Genomic DNA, 21918 nt, shown 5'->3' on the forward strand with positions numbered 1-21918 from the left:
CAAATCAAAGTTTGGCTTCAATAAATCAATTCACTTTTTTCAGCAGTTGAGATCATGGCTTTGTTTAAGCAAAACTTGATGTAGATGAAAGCATGAAGACTTGTTGACAATGTGTTTTTTTATACGTATTAAATTCCAGTTTAGTTTAATTCATATATATTTGCATTCTTCTTCATTAAATATTATTCATTGCTTGAATCCCTTAGAGTCCTCGGCTTTAACAGAAATTTTCAAATGCCAAGTTAAATTTAATTTCACCTTGCTGATGTTCGGAAAAAAAACAACACTTTGGACCCAAAAAACACACAAGTCAAATCACGTATAGACTCCAGAGGTTTTAAATGACTTTGATATAGATGATAAATATGTTTTTAAACAGTAAAAAAAACACCTTTTCTTCATTTAGCTTCCCTCAGACCAAGCATCTCAATAGATTATCTGCATTCTGCGTCCGTCCAACCCGCTGTTTAGGTTACTGGTGTGTTCTGAGCAGCACGAGGTCACTGGTGCGCCTGCAGTTGTCATTTTCATGCTTTGAATTCCCGTCGTTTATGAAGATAATCCAGCATCGAAGCCTCGGTGCGAGCAGCTGTCACACACACAGCCCAGCTTCCTGTGTGTGTCTGTGGACATTCAGGCGTCTCCGGGGCCGTGATGAAGGGTCAGAGGGCCTTCGCTCTGTCACGGGTTATTTTAGGAGGATGCCCTCACTGTGGTGTCACTGGTGGACTTAGGTGATGCTGGGATGGAGGATATATAAACCAGTGCCATGTTCACTGCCACAGGACTGAAGCGTTCGGACTTTGATTCAAGGTAAGATCTCATTTATGAGTTTGTGTTTTATTATCACGAGGCTGATGTTTAAATATGATGAGGTTATTTCGTTGATTTCAGTTTGTGTAGGTGGAATTAAATCATCCTCATCAGACTCTTTTCCTTTCTGACGTGACCATAAACTTCAGGACTCAGCTTCACATCAGATATTATTAATATTCAGAAATTGCTGCGGCGTTTCATTGTCAGACAGTTTGACTTCTGTGTGTGTGATGTGTCAGTGAAGCATCTATTCCTGGAATATCACATTCCAGTGCTGTGAGGGGCTGGGCAGCGTCTGATATGAGAGGGATCTGGAACCAGCAGGATTCCTTTTGACTGAAGCTGAAATTAAACCAGTCAAAAAATGAAATGAGATAAAAAGTAAAAAATATTACAATTGATGGAGGAAGGAAATCTGAGGATTAATGTGTAGATACAGGATGTTAACCTGCCAGAGAGCCTTAATCAGGTAAATGAGTTAGATAATTAAAATATGTTAATGTGTCTCTATTGGGTTTAAATGTTGAAGAAAAGGTTAAATAATTTGTCTAAAATAGGAAACAGACACGAGAAAATACAGATGATTTATGTTTTTATGTTTTCACTCTAAGATGCCAAACTGGGGAGGAGGAGCCAAGTGTCCGGCCTGTGAGAAGTCGGTGTACCATGCAGAGGAGATCCAGTGTAATGGGAGGAGCTTCCATAAAACCTGCTTCATCTGCAGTGAGTTCCCCTCCTCTTCTTCGTGTCTCTGGTGTCATGGTGGATCAGCAGAAACAAAGAGCTTCTTCCAGCCTTTGTCATTTCCTCCTCTTGGAATTGTTTCTTATTTGAGTTCTCGTCAGATCTTTCATTTCTTTCTTGCCTCCTTCATCTTTTTCATTCTCCGTCCATCTATCCCCTCTTTCTTGCAACTTTCCAATCTGTTGTGCTTCCTTCTCCTCTTTTGTCTTAATTTCTTCTTTTGCATTCTCTCTTTCTTCTCTTCAGTAACTCCTCTTCCTCTTCATCGTTCTGATCTCTCAGCGGTTCTTCACATTCACTCCATAAAAAGCCTCTTTTCTCACCTTCCAGTCGTTTTACAGTAAAACACTGTTCTCTGAGTTTCTCCTCCTCTTCCTCTGTGGCCTGAATTTCAGTTGTGTTGTTGTTGTGTTACAGTCAAAACGTGTTAGGCCACAACAAGCCTCTCTTTGGTCTGATCCGAGGCCTCGGACAGCGGCCATGTTGTTTAGGCTTTCTGTTCCCTGTCGTCTGTCATGAGCTGGAGCTCTGAGGCCTCATCCATCTGCCGAGAGTTTCATCTTTTCTCCAACACTCGCCTCTCGTCCCACAAATAGAAACATGTGAACACGTGTGAATGTCTCCGTTGACTGATAAACCCAGCGAGGTGCAGGAGCTTTATTTAAACCCCATCGCTCCTCCGTCACAGAGTCTGAACTGGAACAGCTTCACGTGTGTCTGGTTTGTTGTGTCTGTTTCTCACAGTGAGCTGCAGGAAGGGCCTGGACAGCACCACGATGGCCGCGCACGAGTCCGAGATCTACTGCAAGTCCTGCTACGGCAAGAAATATGGGCCCAAAGGCTACGGATACGGGCAGGGAGCCGGAGCTCTGAGCTCGGATCCTCCCGGACGGAACCTGGACCTGCGCTCTCACGAGTAACAACAAAAGCAGATCACACATGTGCATTTCAACACGCTCAGAGGCTCTTTACATGACACAATACACACGTCACAAAAACACGGAACAAATTAATAAGACGCACCGAAGGTCAGTTCATCCAAATCACCAAGGAACAAGGCATATTGTTATCGAGGCTTTGAGAAATCCATCTGGGAAATGTCCTCCTAAAAGTCTTTGGTGATTTGAGTGAACTTCGAGAAAGTTTTAATTATCTCTCGTTTGTTTTTTTTAGATCTAAACCCAAACCCGCCACAACAAACTCAGACCCCAGTAAAGGTCAGCAGAAGTTCGGCGGGTCGGACCGCTGCCCTCGCTGCTCGAAGGCCGTGTTCGCAGCCGAGAAGGTGATGGGAGCAGGAAAGGTGAGGACGCTGTTTGTCACTTGAATCTTTTATTCATGTGAGTTTTGTTTATATGTCCACCTCTAATATAAAGTTGACACCTTTAGCTGTTTCTGACTGGACCCATTAGGGCTAAATAATATTAATAAAGTCATTTAGTGTTATCTAATACTCTAAAATTCACAATAATGCCAAATAACTATCTTTACTGTGTGTGTGTGTGTGTGTGTAGCCCTGGCATAAAACCTGTTTTCGCTGTGCACTGTGCGGTAAAAGCCTCGAGTCGACCACAGTGACCGACAAGGATGGAGAGCTGTACTGTAAAGGTACAAACACACACACCCACACACAGACACACACACACACACACATTCAATAAATTACGCTTTGTGTACTTGATTTTCATCCCAATAAGGAAGACAAGTCCCGATAATATGACTGTTTAAACAGATTTGGAGCCCCACAACATGAGTGATACGTGGACCAAACACACACACACACATTCTCTAACAGCTTTGTTTCCTTCTCACCTCTCCAGTTTGCTACGCTAAAAACTTTGGCCCGAAAGGCTTCGGCCTGGGGAACGAGGCCATGCTGGAGGAGCGGCAGTGAACGACTGCTCCTCTGATTTGAAGGAGACGCTCTCATTGGACATTTAAGTTTCTGTGTAACTGGGAATCAGGATCTTCCTTTGACAGCAGAACAACTGGATGAATGTCAAATGATGGTGCTTGATTCCAACATAAACATGTTTTGATATTTTAAAATGCATCTTTCTCAATAATGAATAAAGCAAAACATGTAAATAAACGTCTTTCATCTCACTTGCTACTTTCAAAAAGAATAATCATTATAAATATTGTCACAATATCGTCTGTATCTCTAAAATTAGAAAGTAGAAAATCATTGTTTGTAATACGACTGTAAAACGACTCCTGACCCTGTTTATAAGTCAATGAGTTTCCACCAGTTACCTCCAGCTGTGAAAAAGGCAATTAACAGGGCCTCATCTTGTCAAAGTTAATTATTTATAACCTTATTCACATTCATACATAATTCAGTGCAATATTTAATCAGAATAATTGAGGCAACAAGTGATTAGCAGGAGGAATGTGGAGCGTGTGTTCCCAACAATAAAGTGTGAGCAGCCGAGCGGAGCAGCACCAGATTACACCTGTAACTAGAATTAGAGCCGTTGTCTCGTGTTATTAAATCAGAGCTGATAAAACACAAGAGAGTCTCATTTCATTTCATTCTCTGTGTCTGAATCAGTTTGGATGAAAAGCATCGAACCGTGACAGTGAAACACCTTCTCCTCTTTCGCGCTGGGACCTAATTGAACCGGATTGAACACGACTTCCTGTGGCGATTCATGATTTGATCTCTCAACCGGTTAAAACTTGAAGACATTCCCTAAAGGCAGGTTTGAGAAATGTTCAAGAAGCCAAAATCCTGTTGTGTGAACCTTGATCATTCAAATCTAAATCATTTAATCTGAGTTCGAGTGATCACATGTGGCAAAGTTAAAAGGATTCTCTCAAAGTGTTCTTACGATAACACAAACTGGAGGAAATTACCTTAAAGAATATTAGATATTAATATAGTTTACAATAATTGGACGAACAGACAAACTGAAAAAATAATGTCTCCAGTCACACGTGCAGACAACACAGTATAAAAATAATCATTTAAAAAAAAAGAAATTCCATCAATTAGGTGGTTTGCTTTTGTATTTCTGTTTCATGTCAGAGTACAATAAATATATTTGAATATTTGGTCAAACTAAATATTTAAAGACTCCACCTTGAAAAAATAATAACGAATCCATTAATAGAGAAAACAATATAATAATTTCTTCCCTTTCTGAAATCAACACACATCTTACTCGTGTGTTTCAGTTGTTTTGTTCATATTTCACAGCCTGTGAGTCCGGATGAGAAGCGACAGGCACGACATGTCTTTATTGAAGTGATATAGTGGTCATTCATTATTAAACACATGCAACTCTTACAAAATTCAGAAATCGTTTACACGTACAAAGAGTTCTTTTTTTTTTTCTTTCCTCAGGACAGATGATAAAAAATAGGCTCAACGTGTTTATAAAAAAAAAAAATCTTCCATTACAATTGAGGCCTTTAAAGGTTCAGTTCACCCAAATGAAGACGTCACTGGTCGGGTATGAGGCAGCAGCAGTCTGTACAAAGAGCCACTGAATCCCTACCATCGCACCCCCCCTCTCCACTCATAAAAAAATAAATAAATAGAATCTGTGCTTTTTTTTGGTCCATAACCACTGGAGGGGTTTGACCTTGGATCCTGAGCGAGTGGCGGCGGGGGGGGTCAGACCAGGTCGGCCTGTCCGAACACGTGCTGCTCGCGGTTGGGGGGGAACTGCTGCGTCCAGTCCACGACCGCCGGCTTGAAGAGGCCGCAGCAGCGCAGCTGGAAGAAGGAGGCGAGGTTCCTCACCACGCCCAAACTGCAGGAGGTCGAGAGGAGAGGATTCAGGAGCCGAGTCAAACACATGGATAACAATAACAGAATTAAAACAATAACAAATGACGCAGCCCGATGACGTTTGTAAAGCAGCGTGGAATCATGGGAGTGGTTAACCCCCCCCCCCGATGGATGAGAATCATGTTCACAGATTAGATCATGTATCGAACTCTTATTTCAAAACGCAGGGAACAGGAATTTATGATATGACAGTGAAAAGGTGAAGGAACGAAACCTCCTTGATTTGTGGGAAATATCAACAAAGTCAACAAACATAGGTGTCGACATTTTTACGAGTTATATATTGAAAACGAAGCCGTACTAGTTCTGATGCTTTTGTTTTAACGTGATAAACTTTCCCTCTGTTTAAAAACCTGTAGACATGTGAACAATATGGATCAACACCTCATCAGTTATAGATCTGTTGCTCTTTATTATTTGTCCCCTTACCCCCCCTTAAGGATCCTGTAGAAAGATGGTAGCTCGGCTGATCTGAACTTTTAACCTTTTCCAGAGCCGGTCAGCAGTTCACAGTTAGTTACCACTTTAACCACACGTCCGCGTACAGAGCTGCACTGAAACTCACTTGTATGGATTCTGTCTCAGGGAGACCGACTGCCGCAGCTTCATCTGGTGATTCGTCAGATTGGTGCGCTCGCTCGTGGTCAGTCCCAGAAAGGCAATCTGCTCCCACACAAAGAGAAGCATGCGTCACCGCAGGAGCAGAGCAGACACTCGAGTAAACACAGCAGATCATCGGAATGTAAACAGAGCAGACTCTGGCTCAGACTGGTTTGGAGACGGAGAGGACGCTCGACCTGGTAGAGCTGCAGAAGCAGGATCAAGCTGGACCAGCATGTGTGGTAGAAGGCCAGCAGGAAGATGCTGAGCACCCAGGGGGAGCAGCTGACCAGGGTGGAGACCACGCCCCACAGGCCCTGCTCCTCGTAATGCAGCACACAGTGAGTCGACCAGTCTGAAATAACAAACACAGCACAGGAGGATGAGTCTCTACAGAGCCGACGCAAAACTGTGTCAGACGATCTGTGTCACTCACACACGAGAGAACCGTAGAACATCCAGGCTCCCATGAGCACCAGGGAGAACAGGAAGAGGACGAAGTAGTGATGGTTCCTCGCACCTGCAAAAGAAGACGTGGAACGTGACAGGTCGTCTTCAACTTACTGCAAAGTCTCCGAGGATGAGAACAGATGATCATTCAACTCTAATATGAACACGAGTTATTCATGAAGTCCAGACATGTTTGATTCTATCGTCTATACTTCTTGAATTGATTTGTAGATGAAAAGAAATTTACTTTGTTCGACAGGATAACAAAAAAAAAACACTCTTGTTTGTTAATGAAACCAAATTAGTAGAATAATTATATTATTATTCAAAATCTGGTGGAAAGTTGATACATTAGTTATTAAGGATTTCAAATTGTGGGTTTTGGGGCATTTTTGAATTATTTTCACATGAAATAAAGACCTCAAATACAAAGCTACTGTATAATCTGATTCTTCTGCAGCTCTAGAATGAAAAGTATCAGAGGAATGTTCAATACACTGCACGCACGTTGTCATACCAGCCTATAAACACTATATTCTATATTTGTTCCAACCATTGGTTCGTAATATGAATTTCAACAAAATAAAATATCTTAAAATGTGTATTTTGGCGCCGTTACTTTATAGTAGAACTTTGTGTAAAGCTGTTTGTTCATGACACTTAAATCATCCATTAAGTTTTTACGATCCTCTCCTACAACAAATCAGCCCTAAAGTGAATCACCTGGAAAAACTCTCCCAAGTAATATTGCCACAAAGCTTGATTTAAAATAGAGTTTCTGAGTTATAATGTAAATATCTTCAGATAGTTCTGTGGAAGTGTTTTCATGAGGTCGGTACCGATGCAGCTGTTGGTCCAGACCGAGTGGTGGTCCTGCTTCCCCACGCAGGCGTCACACGTGAAGCAGTGCTGCGCTCTCGCTGGTTTCTTTATCTGAGAACAGAGCAGAGATCAAGAGGTCGTCGTGTCGCTCAGTGACACAAGGTTGTAGAAAAGGTAAAGTATGAGTGTTCGGAGCTTCACCATGCAGGAGGTGCAGAGGATCCTGGGGTCCAGACAGCCGGCTTCAGCCAACACCAACACATTCTGACAACACACCGGAACAAAAAACTTAGCTCAGCTTCACAGAGAACATTCACACGTCAGACATCCTGCAGATATCCATCCCACCATTTTCTTCTCCTCCTCGGTGGCCTTGATGAAGCCAGGGTCCGTCCTGCAGGTGCGGAGGTAGTAGTAGAGCAGAGCTGTGGCGTTCAGGGTGAACAGAACCTGAACGGTGGCGCTGGGTCCATGTGGGCTTCAGGGTTAAGAAACTCTTCGCCCACTCGTTTGATCAACAGGCTCAAATATTAATCAGGAATTCAGAATCAAGAAAATGCATTTGCAAAGTTTAAAGTGATCACAACACAAGTAGGAATAATTTTTTCTGCAATTAGAGGATATCTGGCAGGAACCAGAGGCACCAGGTGACGAGCATCCAGAAAACAGAGGCCATGAGAGACGCAGCCGGGAGGAGAGACTGGAAGGACGGACTCGGGAAATTCCTGATAAGACACAAATATTAATTTATCATAAAATGAAATAAACACACAGTGTGACCTACTTTTTAATTTAGAAGAGTCAGGCAAGTTAATTTTAAAGTTCCAACTGCTACGTTTAGGCCTGATGTTCCACACTACTCCGGCTAAAGCGGAGACCTTTGGAAAAAAAACGCTTCTACACCTGTTTTAGTTTGAAAACCATGACCAACCGTGTCCTCACCTTGAGACCAGGTTGATCACACCTATTGCACAGACCAGCAGGATCCCTTTGAGCAACCAGGAGTCTGAGTTCATATCTACTATCCCGCCCACACACCCGAACATGGCCGTGCAGAGCAGAAACTGCAGAATCGCCTGAAAACCGTGCAGAGAGGAGGATGTTAGAGCAGGAGAAACTGTTTTAAATCTGTAAATCTGAGATGGTGGGTTGAGTGTGAGCCCCTCAGTGACCGGTGTACCCTGTATCTGTTGAAAATCCGCAGGCAGCGCGAGTTGGAGCGGATCCTCTCCTGCTTGACTTGGTTGAGCATGTGAACGAGCAGCGGGCTGTGCACCTGGTGCGCCAGGTCGATGGGCGTGTGACCCTGAAGAGGACGCAGGAACAACATGAAGACGGGAATCAATAACTGATTCCCAAGTGAAGCTCTGTTAACGTCTCCCATTTAATCTGTGTCACAGTCTCCACCCACAACATTTAGAGGTAATATCAGCTCAGTGCTGTTCAGCCACTAACTGCTAATCAGATTCCCCAAAAACATGTTTTTTCAAAAAGAAAATGTAATCAGAAGTAATAGTACTACAGTATTACTCCCTCTTTGAGAGATCCTGCCTTTTGGAATACATTTATATTTATTAATTTCAAATGCTCAACTACAAGATGTCTCCTGCTTCACTTGAAAGTTTCCTCATCGCACTAATTAAGTTTTTCTTAACTCTGGTATGAATGTTGTGCAGCTCACGTTGATATTATCTGCGTCCACGCTGGCGCCAGCGTCCAGCAGCAGGTGGGCGGCGTCCACGTTTCCTGCGAGCACGGCGCAGTGCAGCGGCGTGTTCCTGTTCAACTTGTCCACCGCGCTCACCGAGGCGTTGTTCTTGATGAGGAAGTTCGTGGGTTCAGGCCTGGGAAAAGAAAAAGTGTCTGGGATTTACTTCAGCTGTAATAAAGGGTTTGAGGAAATCAAAATTTTAACTCAGGAGAAGCAAAATGAGCTAAACAAATAAATCACAGACGTGGTCTCATTTAGAGTAAAAAAAAAATAATATTCAGCCACTTATACATCTACTGAACACCAGAGGGGGTTAAAGTTTATCTGTGAAGAAGCAGAGAACTTACCCGATGATCTTCTGAGCTGCTAACATCAGCGGCGTCTGTCCGTTGCAGTCCGGCCCATCGACTTCCTGGAGACCGAGAGGCAAAGATAGATTTACATCCAGGGAAAGAGAAGGAGGAGAAAAGAGAGAAGCGTCCTGAGGGGGCCGACCTGTCCTTTAGCCATTAGATACGCAGCTATCGCCATGTGCTGGAAGAGGATGGCGAGGTGCAGAGCGCGGTAACCTTCTCCGTCGGCGATGGAGGGATCTGCTCCGTATCTCATCAGCTGGATCACCATGGGGAGGTGGCCCTGCCTGTTCACAGAGGGGGGGGGGGAGTTAACAAATTAAACAACTTGTAATATTTGACAAAATGATTGTTGATCCCAGTGTTTTGTTTCCCTGCTGATTAATAAAAACATCTGTCTGAATTTGAATGAACTGGTCCAAACACTAGCTCCCAGTGCATTGATGGTCAAACGGTCACCTGATGGCCCAGTGGAGAGGAGAGGAGTTCAGGTCCCCCCCGAGCTGGTCCACTATCGCCCCATTAGAAAGGAAATACCTGTGAGAAAACCAAAGAGCAGATAAAGAGAGGACGTCTCTGGATGCTTTTAAAAGAGCTGTGTATTATAAACACAAAGGATTCTTCTGATAGTTAAAATTAAAAATGAGCTGGTTTCTTAATGTGATGTTTAACTGACTCCAACAACACGGAGCTATTCATGGTTTACTTTACTTTAAATGATTCTAATTAAAATTCATGTTAAACTTAAGGACAGAAAATATCACGTTTACCCGAGAATAACATTTACAGTTCAATGTTTTGCCTAATTTCGCTTAAATTAAAGAATAAAATCCAAAGACTGGTTTTAAATATGAGCCTGTGAATAATCTCCTGAATCAGAAACGCTAACACAGATCTAGAGCAACCTTTACCCAGTGAGGTGTGGAGGAGAATTCCTGAGGTACTGATTGACATGTCAGGTGAGGTAGTAACCTCCAGTGGACTCTATATATATATAAATATATATATATATATTTAAACAACAGGTTTCAGACAGAAATGATATTGCCCCGTCTTACTTGACCAGCTCGGAGCGGTTGTTGATGGCCGCCCAGTGCAGCAGAGACACGTTCTCTTTGTCCGGCTGCCTGATGTCGTACCCGGCCTCCACCAGCTCCTTGACGCGCTCCAGGATACCGAACCTCAGAGGGTCACACAGAGGAGAAGACTTTTACACAACACACCGATGGCTAGACTGTCACCCAGTAGAGATCAAACCTCTGCCACGGCCCAACAGTCAAACTAAAATGGACACATTCATAAGAACCAGTCCTCCACCCAGTCTGTGCCTGATTGTTTTCATCAAGATCGCTTATTAAAATCAAAACGCTCTATCTCACATAGATTTAGAATCTGTCCCCTTGTCTGATTCTGAGCTGAAAATAGACGAGTCCTTTCTCGGCTCGTGTCTCATTCTTCAGCCAAGTTTGTTTGAAGTACATTCTGTAGCTGTTGCATGAACCAGCTGACAAACAAAAACAATGAACAGGGCAGAAAACACAAACTCCTCGATGGAAGTTGTCACAGCTTCCAGACAATGTTTTAATGTCCACACAGCCTTAAATCATAATTAACAACACAAAAAGAAGATCTAATACAGAGCATTGAATGAAATCATTTTTTTTAAAATATATTTTCAATGTGACAAAATAACAATTTGTCAACTTTGCCCGAATGTGGAAAAGCAGGTTCAGGTGATCCCAGTTTCAGTCTATTTGAAAGACATTTCCATACATAGGTCTAGGGAGTGGCTCTACACATTCTTTTATTTTTCTTACAACACGCAGTGACCTCTGCTCCCTGATCAGTTAGAGGAAGTAGCCGGGCAGCAACTTCTGATCGATCTCAACTCGATCAGACGTGGTTTGTGAAGCCTTTACTTCTTCAGACTGGTTTTCTTTCGAGATGAATTTCAATCTGACCAAGTAAACACAGAGTTCTACATTCCTGCCGTTCAGTTGTTAAACTCCTGCACAAGTACACTGATCAGATATCCGTCCGTGTCAGAGACAAGGTGTGTGTTGACCTCTGTCCTACATTCTGAACATATTTGAATCTTAGATCTTCCAGAAAAATTGTCAGTTGTCATTCAAGTTTATTTTTGTGAAAACAAGATGAGGACTCAGGCAGAGAACATCTGGAAAAACATCTGAGTACAAGAAAAAATAAGATCATTTGACATTTTACTGTTTAATTATAAGGTTATGAGTTGCAAAAAAAGTTAGTCACAAACTTTCCTGTGTGTGATTAAAAAATATTGTTTGTACGTGTCCTGAAAAACATACAGAGGAATATTTGATCCTGAAAAGTGACACATTTATTACGTGAAGGTTTATCAGGAGCAGCTGCAGAGCTATCGGAAAGAAAAGTGCTGTAGCAGCTGCCAAACTTAAATGTAATAGAGCAATATGTAATAATGTTATTACATATGAAAGGAAGAGGCTGCGATGTTACTGAATATAAAAATCATCAAATCATCATGAATCATTGAAACGAACGTGTTTTGCTCCATCCTCTCGATCCAGAAAAACAAAAAGGTGATTTAACGTCACACCTGTGTTCAAGTGATACTTCCTCTGAAACAGAAAAGAACAGATCCTTCATGACCCCCCCCCACACTCACTGTGTGGCCTTCACGATGTCCCAGCTGCCGCTGTCGTCCATGTGCGAGCGTTTCTTCGGCTGCTGCGTGAGGTCCATCGTCTGATCCGCGCTCTTGCCAAACGGCCCGTGGAAGGGAGGAGGCATGCCGCCGAACGCCGCCGCTCGGGGCCCGTGGCTGTGAGAGTGACCCGCATGTCCGTGGTGACAGCCGTGATCCTGGCACAATCACACACAAGGGAAACACACAGGGTTGTATGACTCATCAGGCTCAGTCACACAGAACACACAGAACACACACAACACACATATACAGGAACACACAAAACACACATGCCCTTATTCACAAATCACAATTTGTGTCACAGATCTTATCAAGGTGCCACTTCCTCGGTTCTTAACCCTCGATGAGAATCAGGAAAAACTAAACGTAGAAACCACAGAGTCACATGTGAGGATCCGTCTCCCAGGAAGTGCCACAGATGCTGTAACTGTAATTGTACATTAAAAAAAAATCACCACCACAATCACAGTTATGATTACTATTATTACTATCTTTAATATCTTTAATTTGAGAAAGTCGCTCTGTCGTCCGTTTGCCGCTCACCAGGAAACACGATGTGGTGAAACTCAAAGAGGAAATAGAAACCAACTCTGGTGACTTTCCAGTTGATCTGGTAAACTCAGTATATTTGAATATATCAGTATTTGTATATAATCATATATTGCGTATAATTTTGCACGGGGGGGGGGGGGGGGTTCTGTAGGTTTATTTGTATCACTACAGTAAAGTCACATGTTCTTAACATTTCTTCTCTGCTACACTTCTGATATATATTTTTAACCTGAGGTTAATTCAAATTGATGCATTTTTTAACGAGCTTTTTTCTCATTGCGAGGTGCTTTGATCTTCTTTCACATCAAAGGGTTCTGGAAGATTATACAGAATAAGAAATAATTCTGAGTCATCATTAATTCAAGTAAACTTCCGTCTGTCCTCCTTCTGCAGCTCGACGGGGAAACTGAAACCTAACATATATTTGAATATACGAGTAGTACATCAGTATAAGTATATTATCAGAGTATAATTCTGCACTGAGGGGGGGGGGGGGGGGCCGGAAGAAGCAGTCATCGGATCCACGTGAGAACCTCAGACTATAAAACGTGTTTGAATCCTTTAATGGAGGAAACGATGAAACAGTTAAATCATCATCATGACGAATGTCCCCAGAACCTGGACGCTGGGTACTTCGCTAGTTAGCTAGTGTCACAGTTAACCGAGTTAGCACGAGTCAGGTGCTAGTTAGTCGTCGCCTGGTTGAGCACAGGTAAACTAGCAGCACGTCAGCAACGCCCACTTCCGCCAGGGACGAGCTGACAGCGGGTTCGACAGGTTAATTCCGGGTTTGGGGCAAATCGCCGTCGAGATTAACCGCGAGTTAGCTGGTTAACGCTAACGAGGGAGTGAACCCGGGTTGGACCGCAGCGTCTGACCCGGGTTAACGAGTCGGGCCCCGCTAAGCAGCTAGTAAACGAGAGGAGACTCACGGTGCTGCTCTCCGTCCAGTCCATCTTCGTGAGGGGGGGACCGAAAAACAAAAGCTCCTGCTGCTACACGGGCCACAATAGACGTGCAACTTCCGCTGCTCGCTTTTCAAAACAAATGCAGCTAATACTAATACAACAACTACTACCTCTACTACTATTACTATTAGTATTACTGCTACTACTTCTACTACTACTGCTACTACGACTACCCATACTAATAATAATAACAATAATTATAATAAAAATGAAAATTCCTCTAGAATACGTAAATGTTCACCATTTACTAGGTTTTGCAAATTTTGGTAAGAATTTATTTGCCTGAATAACAATCCTTACAATTTCAATAGGACCTCACCTGTCAGTGCCTGTCAGTGCTCGGGCCCTAATAACAGTACAACTAGTACGACTACCAATAATGATAATAATTTGAATATGAATATGAAACACATATATACATAAATATTCCTAAATGCCTTCAATGAAAAATGGATGAGAGCAAGATGAACGCCAGTGGTTTCAAAATGAGATTTCATGTGGTGTAATTCTGTGATTTGGTTCCATACAAGTAAATTCAAACTGAATGTTTTATTATTTCTTTGCCTTGCCCTGATTGCTGTAGAATTATTTTTGCATCAAGTGCACCCACTGTATTTTTGTTACATTAAAACCTGTTCATTTTACTTTGAAGCCTGAAGTGTTTAACAGGAAATATTCCTTCTGGTCATTTTCGTTACCTTGACTCATTTCACTTCCGCTTATTCCTTCAGCTCCATCTGTGATTGGACAGTTTGGTTTTAACTCCCGCCCACAGGCCCGCTCCGGCTCCTGAGTTCATCAACAGAGAATAACTGTAAGAATATTTGATAAAGGAAACGAGGCCTCTTAAGCTTCTAATAAATTGTTAACAGACATGTTAACACATTAGAGTTAACTTCACATTCATGTTTAAATGTATTAATCTAAAAGAGGACAATGCACATCAAATAGCAGGTCTTAAAAACATAAATTACACAGAGACACATGATCAAACACACTGAAGCACATGCACATACATGAAAAATGAATACATCTGTGGCAAAACTGTATGAAAACACACAAAAGCAAATAGCAGATATATCAGAAACTGTATGAATCGACATCGAAACAGTTAGAAAGTAGAAAACTAGATATAATACTGGAAATAGGTTAATTTATGTCTTGAATAAAAGATGGTTTCATTTGAATATTCTCGCTCCTGGAAAAATGTAATACAATTTGTTGAATCTGCAAGTGAAACCTGGGTTATGTTCCAAAAAGAAAATCAGAATGCTTGCGTAACATTTGACTCAGGTGTGAAAACGAGATGAGAAGTGAGATAGTAGACGGAGATGTGAAGTGTAAAGCAAACCTTACCTGACGTATTCAGGTCTGAGAGAAATGTTGAAAAACAGGCAAAGCAACAACTTGAGAGAAGTCAGCGCGTCTGAGCTCCAGTTCAGATCCGAGAAGCTGAAACTGTGAAGGAAACACAAACAATATTCTTGGTTATATTATATTATATAGGTTTTATGAAGACACCTCTGAACCAAATAAAAACCTGATTATGATTTCATCAGGTGCAATCTTATCGAACTCGAAAAAAAATCCACATAACTTGCATACTCAACGTTACACAGTCATAACAGACCAGAACATTTAACTCGGCATCGAAACATAAACCATCAGTAAAATGTTGGAGCTTTTAGAAGTAAACTTAAATTAAAAAAAAGAGAGTTTTATACAAACAATACCTTCTTTAGATCCATAAACAGCAAAGGTGAGTTAACACAGAAAACATATTTACGGTCAAATTCCAATTCCCATAATATTAAGTTCAATTAAATAAACCCTTGAATCTTGACTCGCCACCAAATCTCCAAATAATAATCAGGCTGATGTGGCACAGAAATAAAGGGAGCCTGCACTTCCAAATAAAGGCCAGCAGATGGCGTCACCACTCAACTCGTGATCAGTGGGATCTGCTGAAAACGAGTTCATCTATTGTTCCACGTGCAGGACTTCCTTTCCTTTATACAGATTTAATCATGTGCAAAATATTAATAATAACAAATGAATATTGTCCGACGTGTGTCCCTGTCCAGTTTAAAATTCAATAACCTGCAGGTCTGTTGCAAACTTCTGCCTCAAAGGAAAGTCAGAGAAAGTCAAACAGGTAATATTAAACATTAAAAATGATTAAAATCAGATCAACTAAATCTAGTTATTCTACCTGTTAATAGTTTTCTGTGTTTTTATTGTATTACATATATTTTTAGTAGAAATAAACGTCAGACTTTGACACTTAGAAAATGTTTTCCAGTTCTTCTCAGTCACTCTGATTATTCATTTTTTTCCTCTCAACTTATGAGAACTTATTACCTTACTATCTCTCTATCGTTTAAAATTATATTTTTAATATCCTCTTAATTTTTATATATTTTCCACGTGTTCCCTCATGTCATGCATTTGTCGAGCATCTTCTCTTTTTATCCTGAAGCACATTGAGTCTGCTCGTCCCATGAAATGTTTTGTAGAAACAAACGTCTCAGAAAATGTTTGATTTAATTTTCAAATAAAAAAAAAAAGTTTATTGATTTAATTCAGTAGAATAACAAAGTAGAATACATGAAATACATGCAAACACATGCAGCGTGGGCACATGAGCGTAGTCTGAGCGCACGAGCCAAATCTGTGCTGGCGAAGCCCGAGCAGAAGTAATCGAGCTGTCGGGAGGAAGTCATAACAGAGAAGAGGACTAAAGGTCAAGATCACTCTGGTTTGAATGGGACGTGGAGAGCTGAAGCTCACATGAAGAGGATTACAGTGTTTTTAATGAGAGGAAAAGGAGGAACGCACATTGTCATCCTCGTGTTGAACTGTTGATTTGAAAGCAGGTGATTGAGGAAGCGAGGCCGTCCAATGAAAACAAGAGGACGTGTGTTTCTGAGGCTGGTAACTCTGCAGACGGACTCTGGTCTCATTAAAGTCTTTGTGGAAACTTAACAATGCTGATGATGTGTGGAAATCTCATAACTTCAATCTGAGTTATTGAAGAGTTTGTGGAGGAATGAGAACAACTCGCTGGGATCTGGAAAACTTCTCCAAATAGAAATGAACAAAGAGGAAACGAGTTCTTCTGATCATCTCATAATGGAGTCTTAAAAACAAGAGGAGGTCATGCTTTTACTTTTTAAGAATCCACATTGACATTTAAAGAATATTTTATAATATGAAATTAAAATGCTTTCATGATTATTTTTTCTTTTCCTCCACGTCACTTCTCCAAACACCAGTTTCATGGAGGATTTTCTTGTCATGTTTCTTGTTTCATTCACCTTTTCTTGATATTTTAGCCTCTGAATTGTGTGATACAGTTCAGAAGAAACATGTAACGCTGGTTTTGAAAGGCTCCAGTGTTGATATAATTATTATTATATTACTTTACAGTTGAGGTAAGATCATAACAGGCTATATGAATATCAATATATTGTACTCATACTTTATTTTCTGTATTTAAACACATTTGTTGGCCTTATCAACAAGGCCCGGGACCCCCACCTGACTCTGTTAAATTAACACATTATATTATATTATATTATATTATACTGCATTACATTGCATATTGCAATCTGACACTGTTCACTGTCTTGCATCTTGCATTTCACTTTTTACTTCACTTTTTATATCTTTTATCTATTATATATATTTTATTTAGATATGTTTATGTCTAAATAAATGTTACTTTGTATAAATATTAGAAAAAGGGAGTAAATAAGAAGTAAATAGTGAGTAAATATATATTGTTTCTTTATATTGCTTTTCTTATGTGTGTTGTATTTATTGTGTTTTTATGTTTCTATGTTCCTTGTATGCACCAATAACCAGAGCAAATTCCTTGAAGGTGTAAACCTACTTGGCAATAAATACTTTCTGATTCTGATTCTGATTCTGATTGTTGAAATAAACAAAGCAATGATTGTCCCTTTAATCTAATTTCAATATTACAGTTAAAACAAATCTTCACCAAAAACAACAATCAACGTAAATCAACTTTTAACCAACAGGCACATACAGCTGCTGCCTGTGAGAGTCGTCTTCAGATCTGCCTCATTAAAACAAAGTGGTCCGTCCACTTTACCTTTGCCATCAGACCCGAGTTGGGAACCAGGGGAGAAATAAGCTGAGACACGACAACAGCTGAATCAGCAGTTTGTCCAGAGCCAACACAGAGAAACACGTTTGGAAGTAAGGTGGATTTTTATCTGAGTTTTCTCTCGGCTGCAGCTGGAAATGAGGCCGTTGAGAGAAGTCGTGATTTGATTCAACTTTAAAATGAAAAATATTGAGTATTGCAGCTTCAGGAAGACAAAGGTCCCGACGGACGGATCAGTGGAGAAACTCATCCTGAACACGACACCAGGCCGCCGCATCAGAACCAGAATGAATCACTGAGTAATGTGCTGAGCAACCTGCTGCCTTCCCAGCATGCTTTGCTCCGACTCTCCTGAGGTGCTTGCAGATATGAAAGTGAGACGACCTGAGCTCAGGAAGTTAATTATGGTAATAAAGTGTGTGGCTGCCGCTGGGACTCCGACTGGTGGATCCTCTGAGGGTTCCTTCTTTAAACAACAGAGGAGGAGGAGGAGGAGGAGGAGGAGGAGGAGGAGGAAGAGGAGGAGGAGGAGGAGGAGGAGGACATCGTGTGATTCAGGTAATAGAGAAGGAGAAGAAGGTGGAAGATTGAACGTCAGAGAAATCCTTAAAACTTTGCTGAACCTAAACGATGCAGGTTAGATTCCGTGAGATGAGTCACTGAGGTTTATCTGTTCTTATCTGATCTTAAAGGGGAAAATCAATAGAAGCTAAAATAATTTTTCTTTGTAAATAAACATATTTAAAGCAGAAGATGTCAGAGATAAAACGTTTGTCTCTGCACATTGTGCTCAGTGCTGCCCCCACAGGTCAAGTGATTCACTCCCAGTGACACTCACATTGCTGAATAAGCTTTGGTTTGTAAAAAAATAAAAACGAATAAGAGTTTATAAAAGAATTAAGTTGTTAAATCAGGAGTTTTATATAATAAATCCACCGCAGCTAAGATGATTTCTCCTCTGGCGGCTGGTTGGTACTTGGTGGACCTATGTCCCGACAGAGGAGGCCGCCCTTCATCTGCCACAACTCTTCATCACTTCAGAGTCTCTGTCCTCCTGGAAATACACAAACTAAACACAACAACCACAGCCCCTTCCCTGGATAATCAAACTAATATGGTAAAACCAGCCACACCCAGAAAAATGAAGCGTGTACTCTCGTCTGTTCCTCTCTTATCTCAGCCCCTCGCTGTCACTCCCCTCGCTGTCACTCTCCTCGCTGTCACCCCCCCCCCCCCCCTCCTCCTAGAGTTCAACGGCAGGGTCACGGTCTGCATTTGAACCAGAGGGCCGGTGGTATTCAGGGTTAAAGGTCGACCCCTGAACGCCGCCGCCTATAACAGCGAGGGTCACAAACTCAAACCCCGCTTGACCTCTTCACTGCTCTGCATGGTAATACTATCACAGGGCATGGCGGGGGCTGGGGGGGGGGGGGGGGGGGGGCTGGGGGGAGTGTGACGTTTGAAATGACTCTGTTTTAAAAGACACTTACAGACACTCGCGGGAGTAAATCAGTGTGAATATTGACAGTTATGTCTGTGTGGAATGAAAGATTTAAGAGGCTGGGAGATCCAGGCCGGTCAGAGTTCAGGGTGGAGGAGAGGGAGGTGTGGTCGCCTCGCTCTCGGAGTTCAGGGACGGAGTCGAGCAGCGGCATCAAACGATGGAGACACCGGGAGAGGATGGGTCAGAGAGCGACGGGCAACAGAGGCTCAGACAGAGACCGTGGCGGTTAACTCCGAGTGGCCGCAGCATGTCAGCAGAGGTTCATCCCAGAGGCATCATGGGATCCTGTTTAACGGGAGGCTGATCCTCACACACGTCACAGCTGAGGTCCACCGGGACAACATGTCAGATCAAATGTCTGTGGAGAGAAAACAATCCCACCACAAGGAGGTGATCATATAAACCATGTACTGACAGAACTGAGTCACTGAGGGCAGCTGGAGCTCGGGTCGTCCACTAACCACAAGGTCGTGGTTCGATCCCCGGCTCCTCCGGCCCACATGCTGAAGTGTCCTTGGGCAAGACACTGAACCCTGATGGCTGCACAGGCAGTGTGTGAATGATGGGTGGTGGGTGGGGGGGGGGGTGCAGTGGGAATAAGACTTGTACTGTGAAGCAGTTTGAATCGCTGATAAGACGACAAACACAAATATAAAGCTATATAATCGAAGTCTCTTATTGTGAAAGAGACATTACTCTAATTATGATGTTTACATGAGTTGTTAATAGAATTTTAATTGATCTTTATGTTTACATGTTACAGAGAATCGTCTTTTTACGACTCACGTCAACATTATGTCAGGTTGAGTTTATAAGAAGTTGTGAAAATGTCTTATTCAGACTATTGTGTTAATCAGAGTGCAGGTTTTCATGGTTTCTGTGGCAGTGCCAGAGCCGGACAGCCGGGTGAGGAGTTGAGAGGGGAAGGGGGGTGCTGGGGGGAGCCAGAGAGAGAGAGAGAGAGAGAGGCGGACGTCCAAACAACAAAGGGCAGCGGGGGTGATAATCCCTCCTAATGCCCCCTGTCTGCCCCATGTCTGCAGTGGCTCTCTGGTGAGTGGCAGATTGAGTGCACTCATGCAAGAGGTTACTTGGGTGATCGAGGGCTCCTCTCGGGGGCGGAGGGCGGCCCGGGCGTTCGATTCCTCAGCCGTGAGCCGAGCGTTTGCTCCACAGCAGCCGCGGCATCTTTCCACAGCTGACTCAGCAGAGCTGGGCCGTGTCACTGGGGGTCATGTGTTATGTAACAGGCCCAGTGCCGTCTGGACAGTAAACACTCAGACTGGGACCCACTCAGACACGACTCCGGGGTCAAGCGGGGACGACAGGGTCACAAATATTGATTCTCCTTCTCTTTCACTTCCATTCACCTCCAGTCATCCTCCTCTCAAAAAGGAGAATTTACCCATAAATGTTTTACCATTACTTGTGGGGTTGATTCGTTTTTTCTGAAAGACTTTGAATCTATTTGTTGAAATCCCGATAACCATCAATAAATAAAGTTGTCTAGAAAAAAGAAGGAAAAGACATGTTTGCAGGACTGTAATCGTTTCATTCTATAAAGAAATATAAAGATATACATATAAAGAGCACACTTCAGTCCCCTGGCGCCCCCTGCATGAAGGTTTCAGCTCCACAGGCCCCAGCCTCTCTCTGATCTTCTGATAGAGGCTGGGGAAATGTCCCAGTTGGAAAAAAAAAAGAAACACAAGTAAATAATAACAACAACTTTTAACTTGTGTGGTCTTCACGTGTCGACGGCAGTTTAACGGGGGGTAAAGATGCTAAGGGATGGTTTATACGTTTGTGGATTCTGAGACTAAATCGAAGCCAAAACGTTCCACAGCTATTTTTTATAACATCAAATAACTAATTGAAACTAAACTTATCAAAAACATGGAGACTCCGCAATAAAAGTTCAATGTGTTGGCCCGTGTCCCGTCTGTTAACATGGAGGAGTCAGGGTTTAACCCTAGAACCCTAGAATTTGTTGAATATAATGTAAGATGTAAATGATGCAGGGAGACATGTCCTAGGAACGTCTGGACCGAAAAACAAGTTCCCAGCTCTATTATTTTTTTGGGGGGGAATTTTTCCTTAACAACTCCCGGATCTTTCACACCTTTTAGAGCCTTTTTATAGGGTCCCCCAGTGATACCTTTTTTGGGTTTTATGAGATGTTGTATCGAGGAAAATAAAAGAAGAGTACTTCAAATTGCCATGTATCATTTTTATCGGGTATATTATATCAGGTAAAATGTACCTGACGTTAGTGATGGTGTAACTAATAGTACGTTAGTGTTCTAGGGTTAAATAAATACATTAAATCCCTGTGTTGATAAACAGCTCAAACCTGAAGGACGGGAACTTACTGGGTGAAGTGATGACGTTAGCAGGTAACCAGGTGTCACCACATGAAGCTGTCGGCGCCGGCTCACTGTCACAACTACTTTAATAGAAAACAAGAAGGTAAATTCTGTGTGGCGGTCGACTCTGTGTGAGGTGAGCTTAACTCGAGGCGTTTAGACGCCCACTGGGAGATAAAGGGACTTCGTAGCTCGGGGATCTGAGCGAAGCTTTGGCTCCGTCTTCGCTGGACGGCGTTCAAGTTGTGTTTAATCTGCTCGTGTGAACTCTGTGGCTGTGGCCATCTGCTCGATGCAGCTCAGTGATTTATTCAGACTCCTCACATGGAAACCAACGATTTCACAAGTGCACGTTTTCCGTCTTCGTGGGATTCGCTCGCCCACAAAAACATGG

At 42.3% G+C, this 21918-nt stretch overlaps 2 protein-coding genes across 2 annotated transcripts; one reads left to right on the forward strand and one right to left on the reverse strand.

Annotated features, from left to right (window-relative positions):
* The first annotated feature begins 704 nt into the window (after positions 1-704).
* Positions 705-4055, forward strand: csrp3 (cysteine and glycine-rich protein 3 (cardiac LIM protein)). Its single transcript, XM_053425317.1, has 6 exons — positions 705-813; positions 1428-1539; positions 2305-2476; positions 2734-2863; positions 3075-3168; positions 3381-4055. The coding sequence occupies exons 2-6, from the start codon at positions 1428-1430 to the stop codon at positions 3452-3454; spliced, it is 582 nt and encodes a 193-aa protein (XP_053281292.1). The 5' UTR covers positions 705-813; the 3' UTR covers positions 3455-4055.
* Positions 4056-4776: 721 nt separating this feature from the next.
* zdhhc13 (zinc finger DHHC-type palmitoyltransferase 13) lies at positions 4777-13513 on the reverse strand. The gene is made up of 17 exons (XM_053425341.1): positions 13484-13513; positions 11958-12154; positions 10354-10476; positions 9755-9832; positions 9438-9582; positions 9290-9354; positions 8913-9075; positions 8412-8537; positions 8174-8307; positions 7856-7956; positions 7580-7704; positions 7433-7495; positions 7249-7342; positions 6396-6479; positions 6157-6314; positions 5925-6022; positions 4777-5321 (listed from the first exon to the last, which is right to left on the reverse strand). Exons 1-17 carry the CDS (start codon positions 13505-13507, stop codon positions 5183-5185), a joined length of 1917 nt encoding a protein of 638 aa, XP_053281316.1. The 5' UTR covers positions 13508-13513; the 3' UTR covers positions 4777-5182.
* Positions 13514-21918: the final 8405 nt, after the last annotated feature.

Source organism: Pleuronectes platessa, chromosome 1 (genome assembly GCF_947347685.1).
Source record: "Pleuronectes platessa chromosome 1, fPlePla1.1, whole genome shotgun sequence".
NCBI lineage: Eukaryota > Metazoa > Chordata > Actinopteri > Pleuronectiformes > Pleuronectidae > Pleuronectes > Pleuronectes platessa.

Coding starts and splice junctions, on each gene's coding strand:
- csrp3 (XM_053425317.1), top strand. CDS start 1,428: ATGCCAAACTGGGGAGGAGGAGCCAAGTGTCCGGCCTGTGAGAAGTCG. Junction 2,477..2,733: donor CTGGACCTGCGCTCTCACGA/GTAACAACAAAA, acceptor TGTTTTTTTTAG/ATCTAAACCCAAACCCGCCA. Junction 2,864..3,074: donor AGGTGATGGGAGCAGGAAAG/GTGAGGACGCTG, acceptor GTGTGTGTGTAG/CCCTGGCATAAAACCTGTTT.
- zdhhc13 (XM_053425341.1), bottom strand. CDS start 13,507: ATGGACTGGACGGAGAGCAGCACC. Junction 7,343..7,432: donor TCCTCTGCACCTCCTGCATG/GTGAAGCTCCGA, acceptor CTCTGTTCTCAG/ATAAAGAAACCAGCGAGAGC. Junction 6,023..6,156: donor TGCTTCTGCAGCTCTACCAG/GTCGAGCGTCCT, acceptor GTGTGGGAGCAG/ATTGCCTTTCTGGGACTGAC.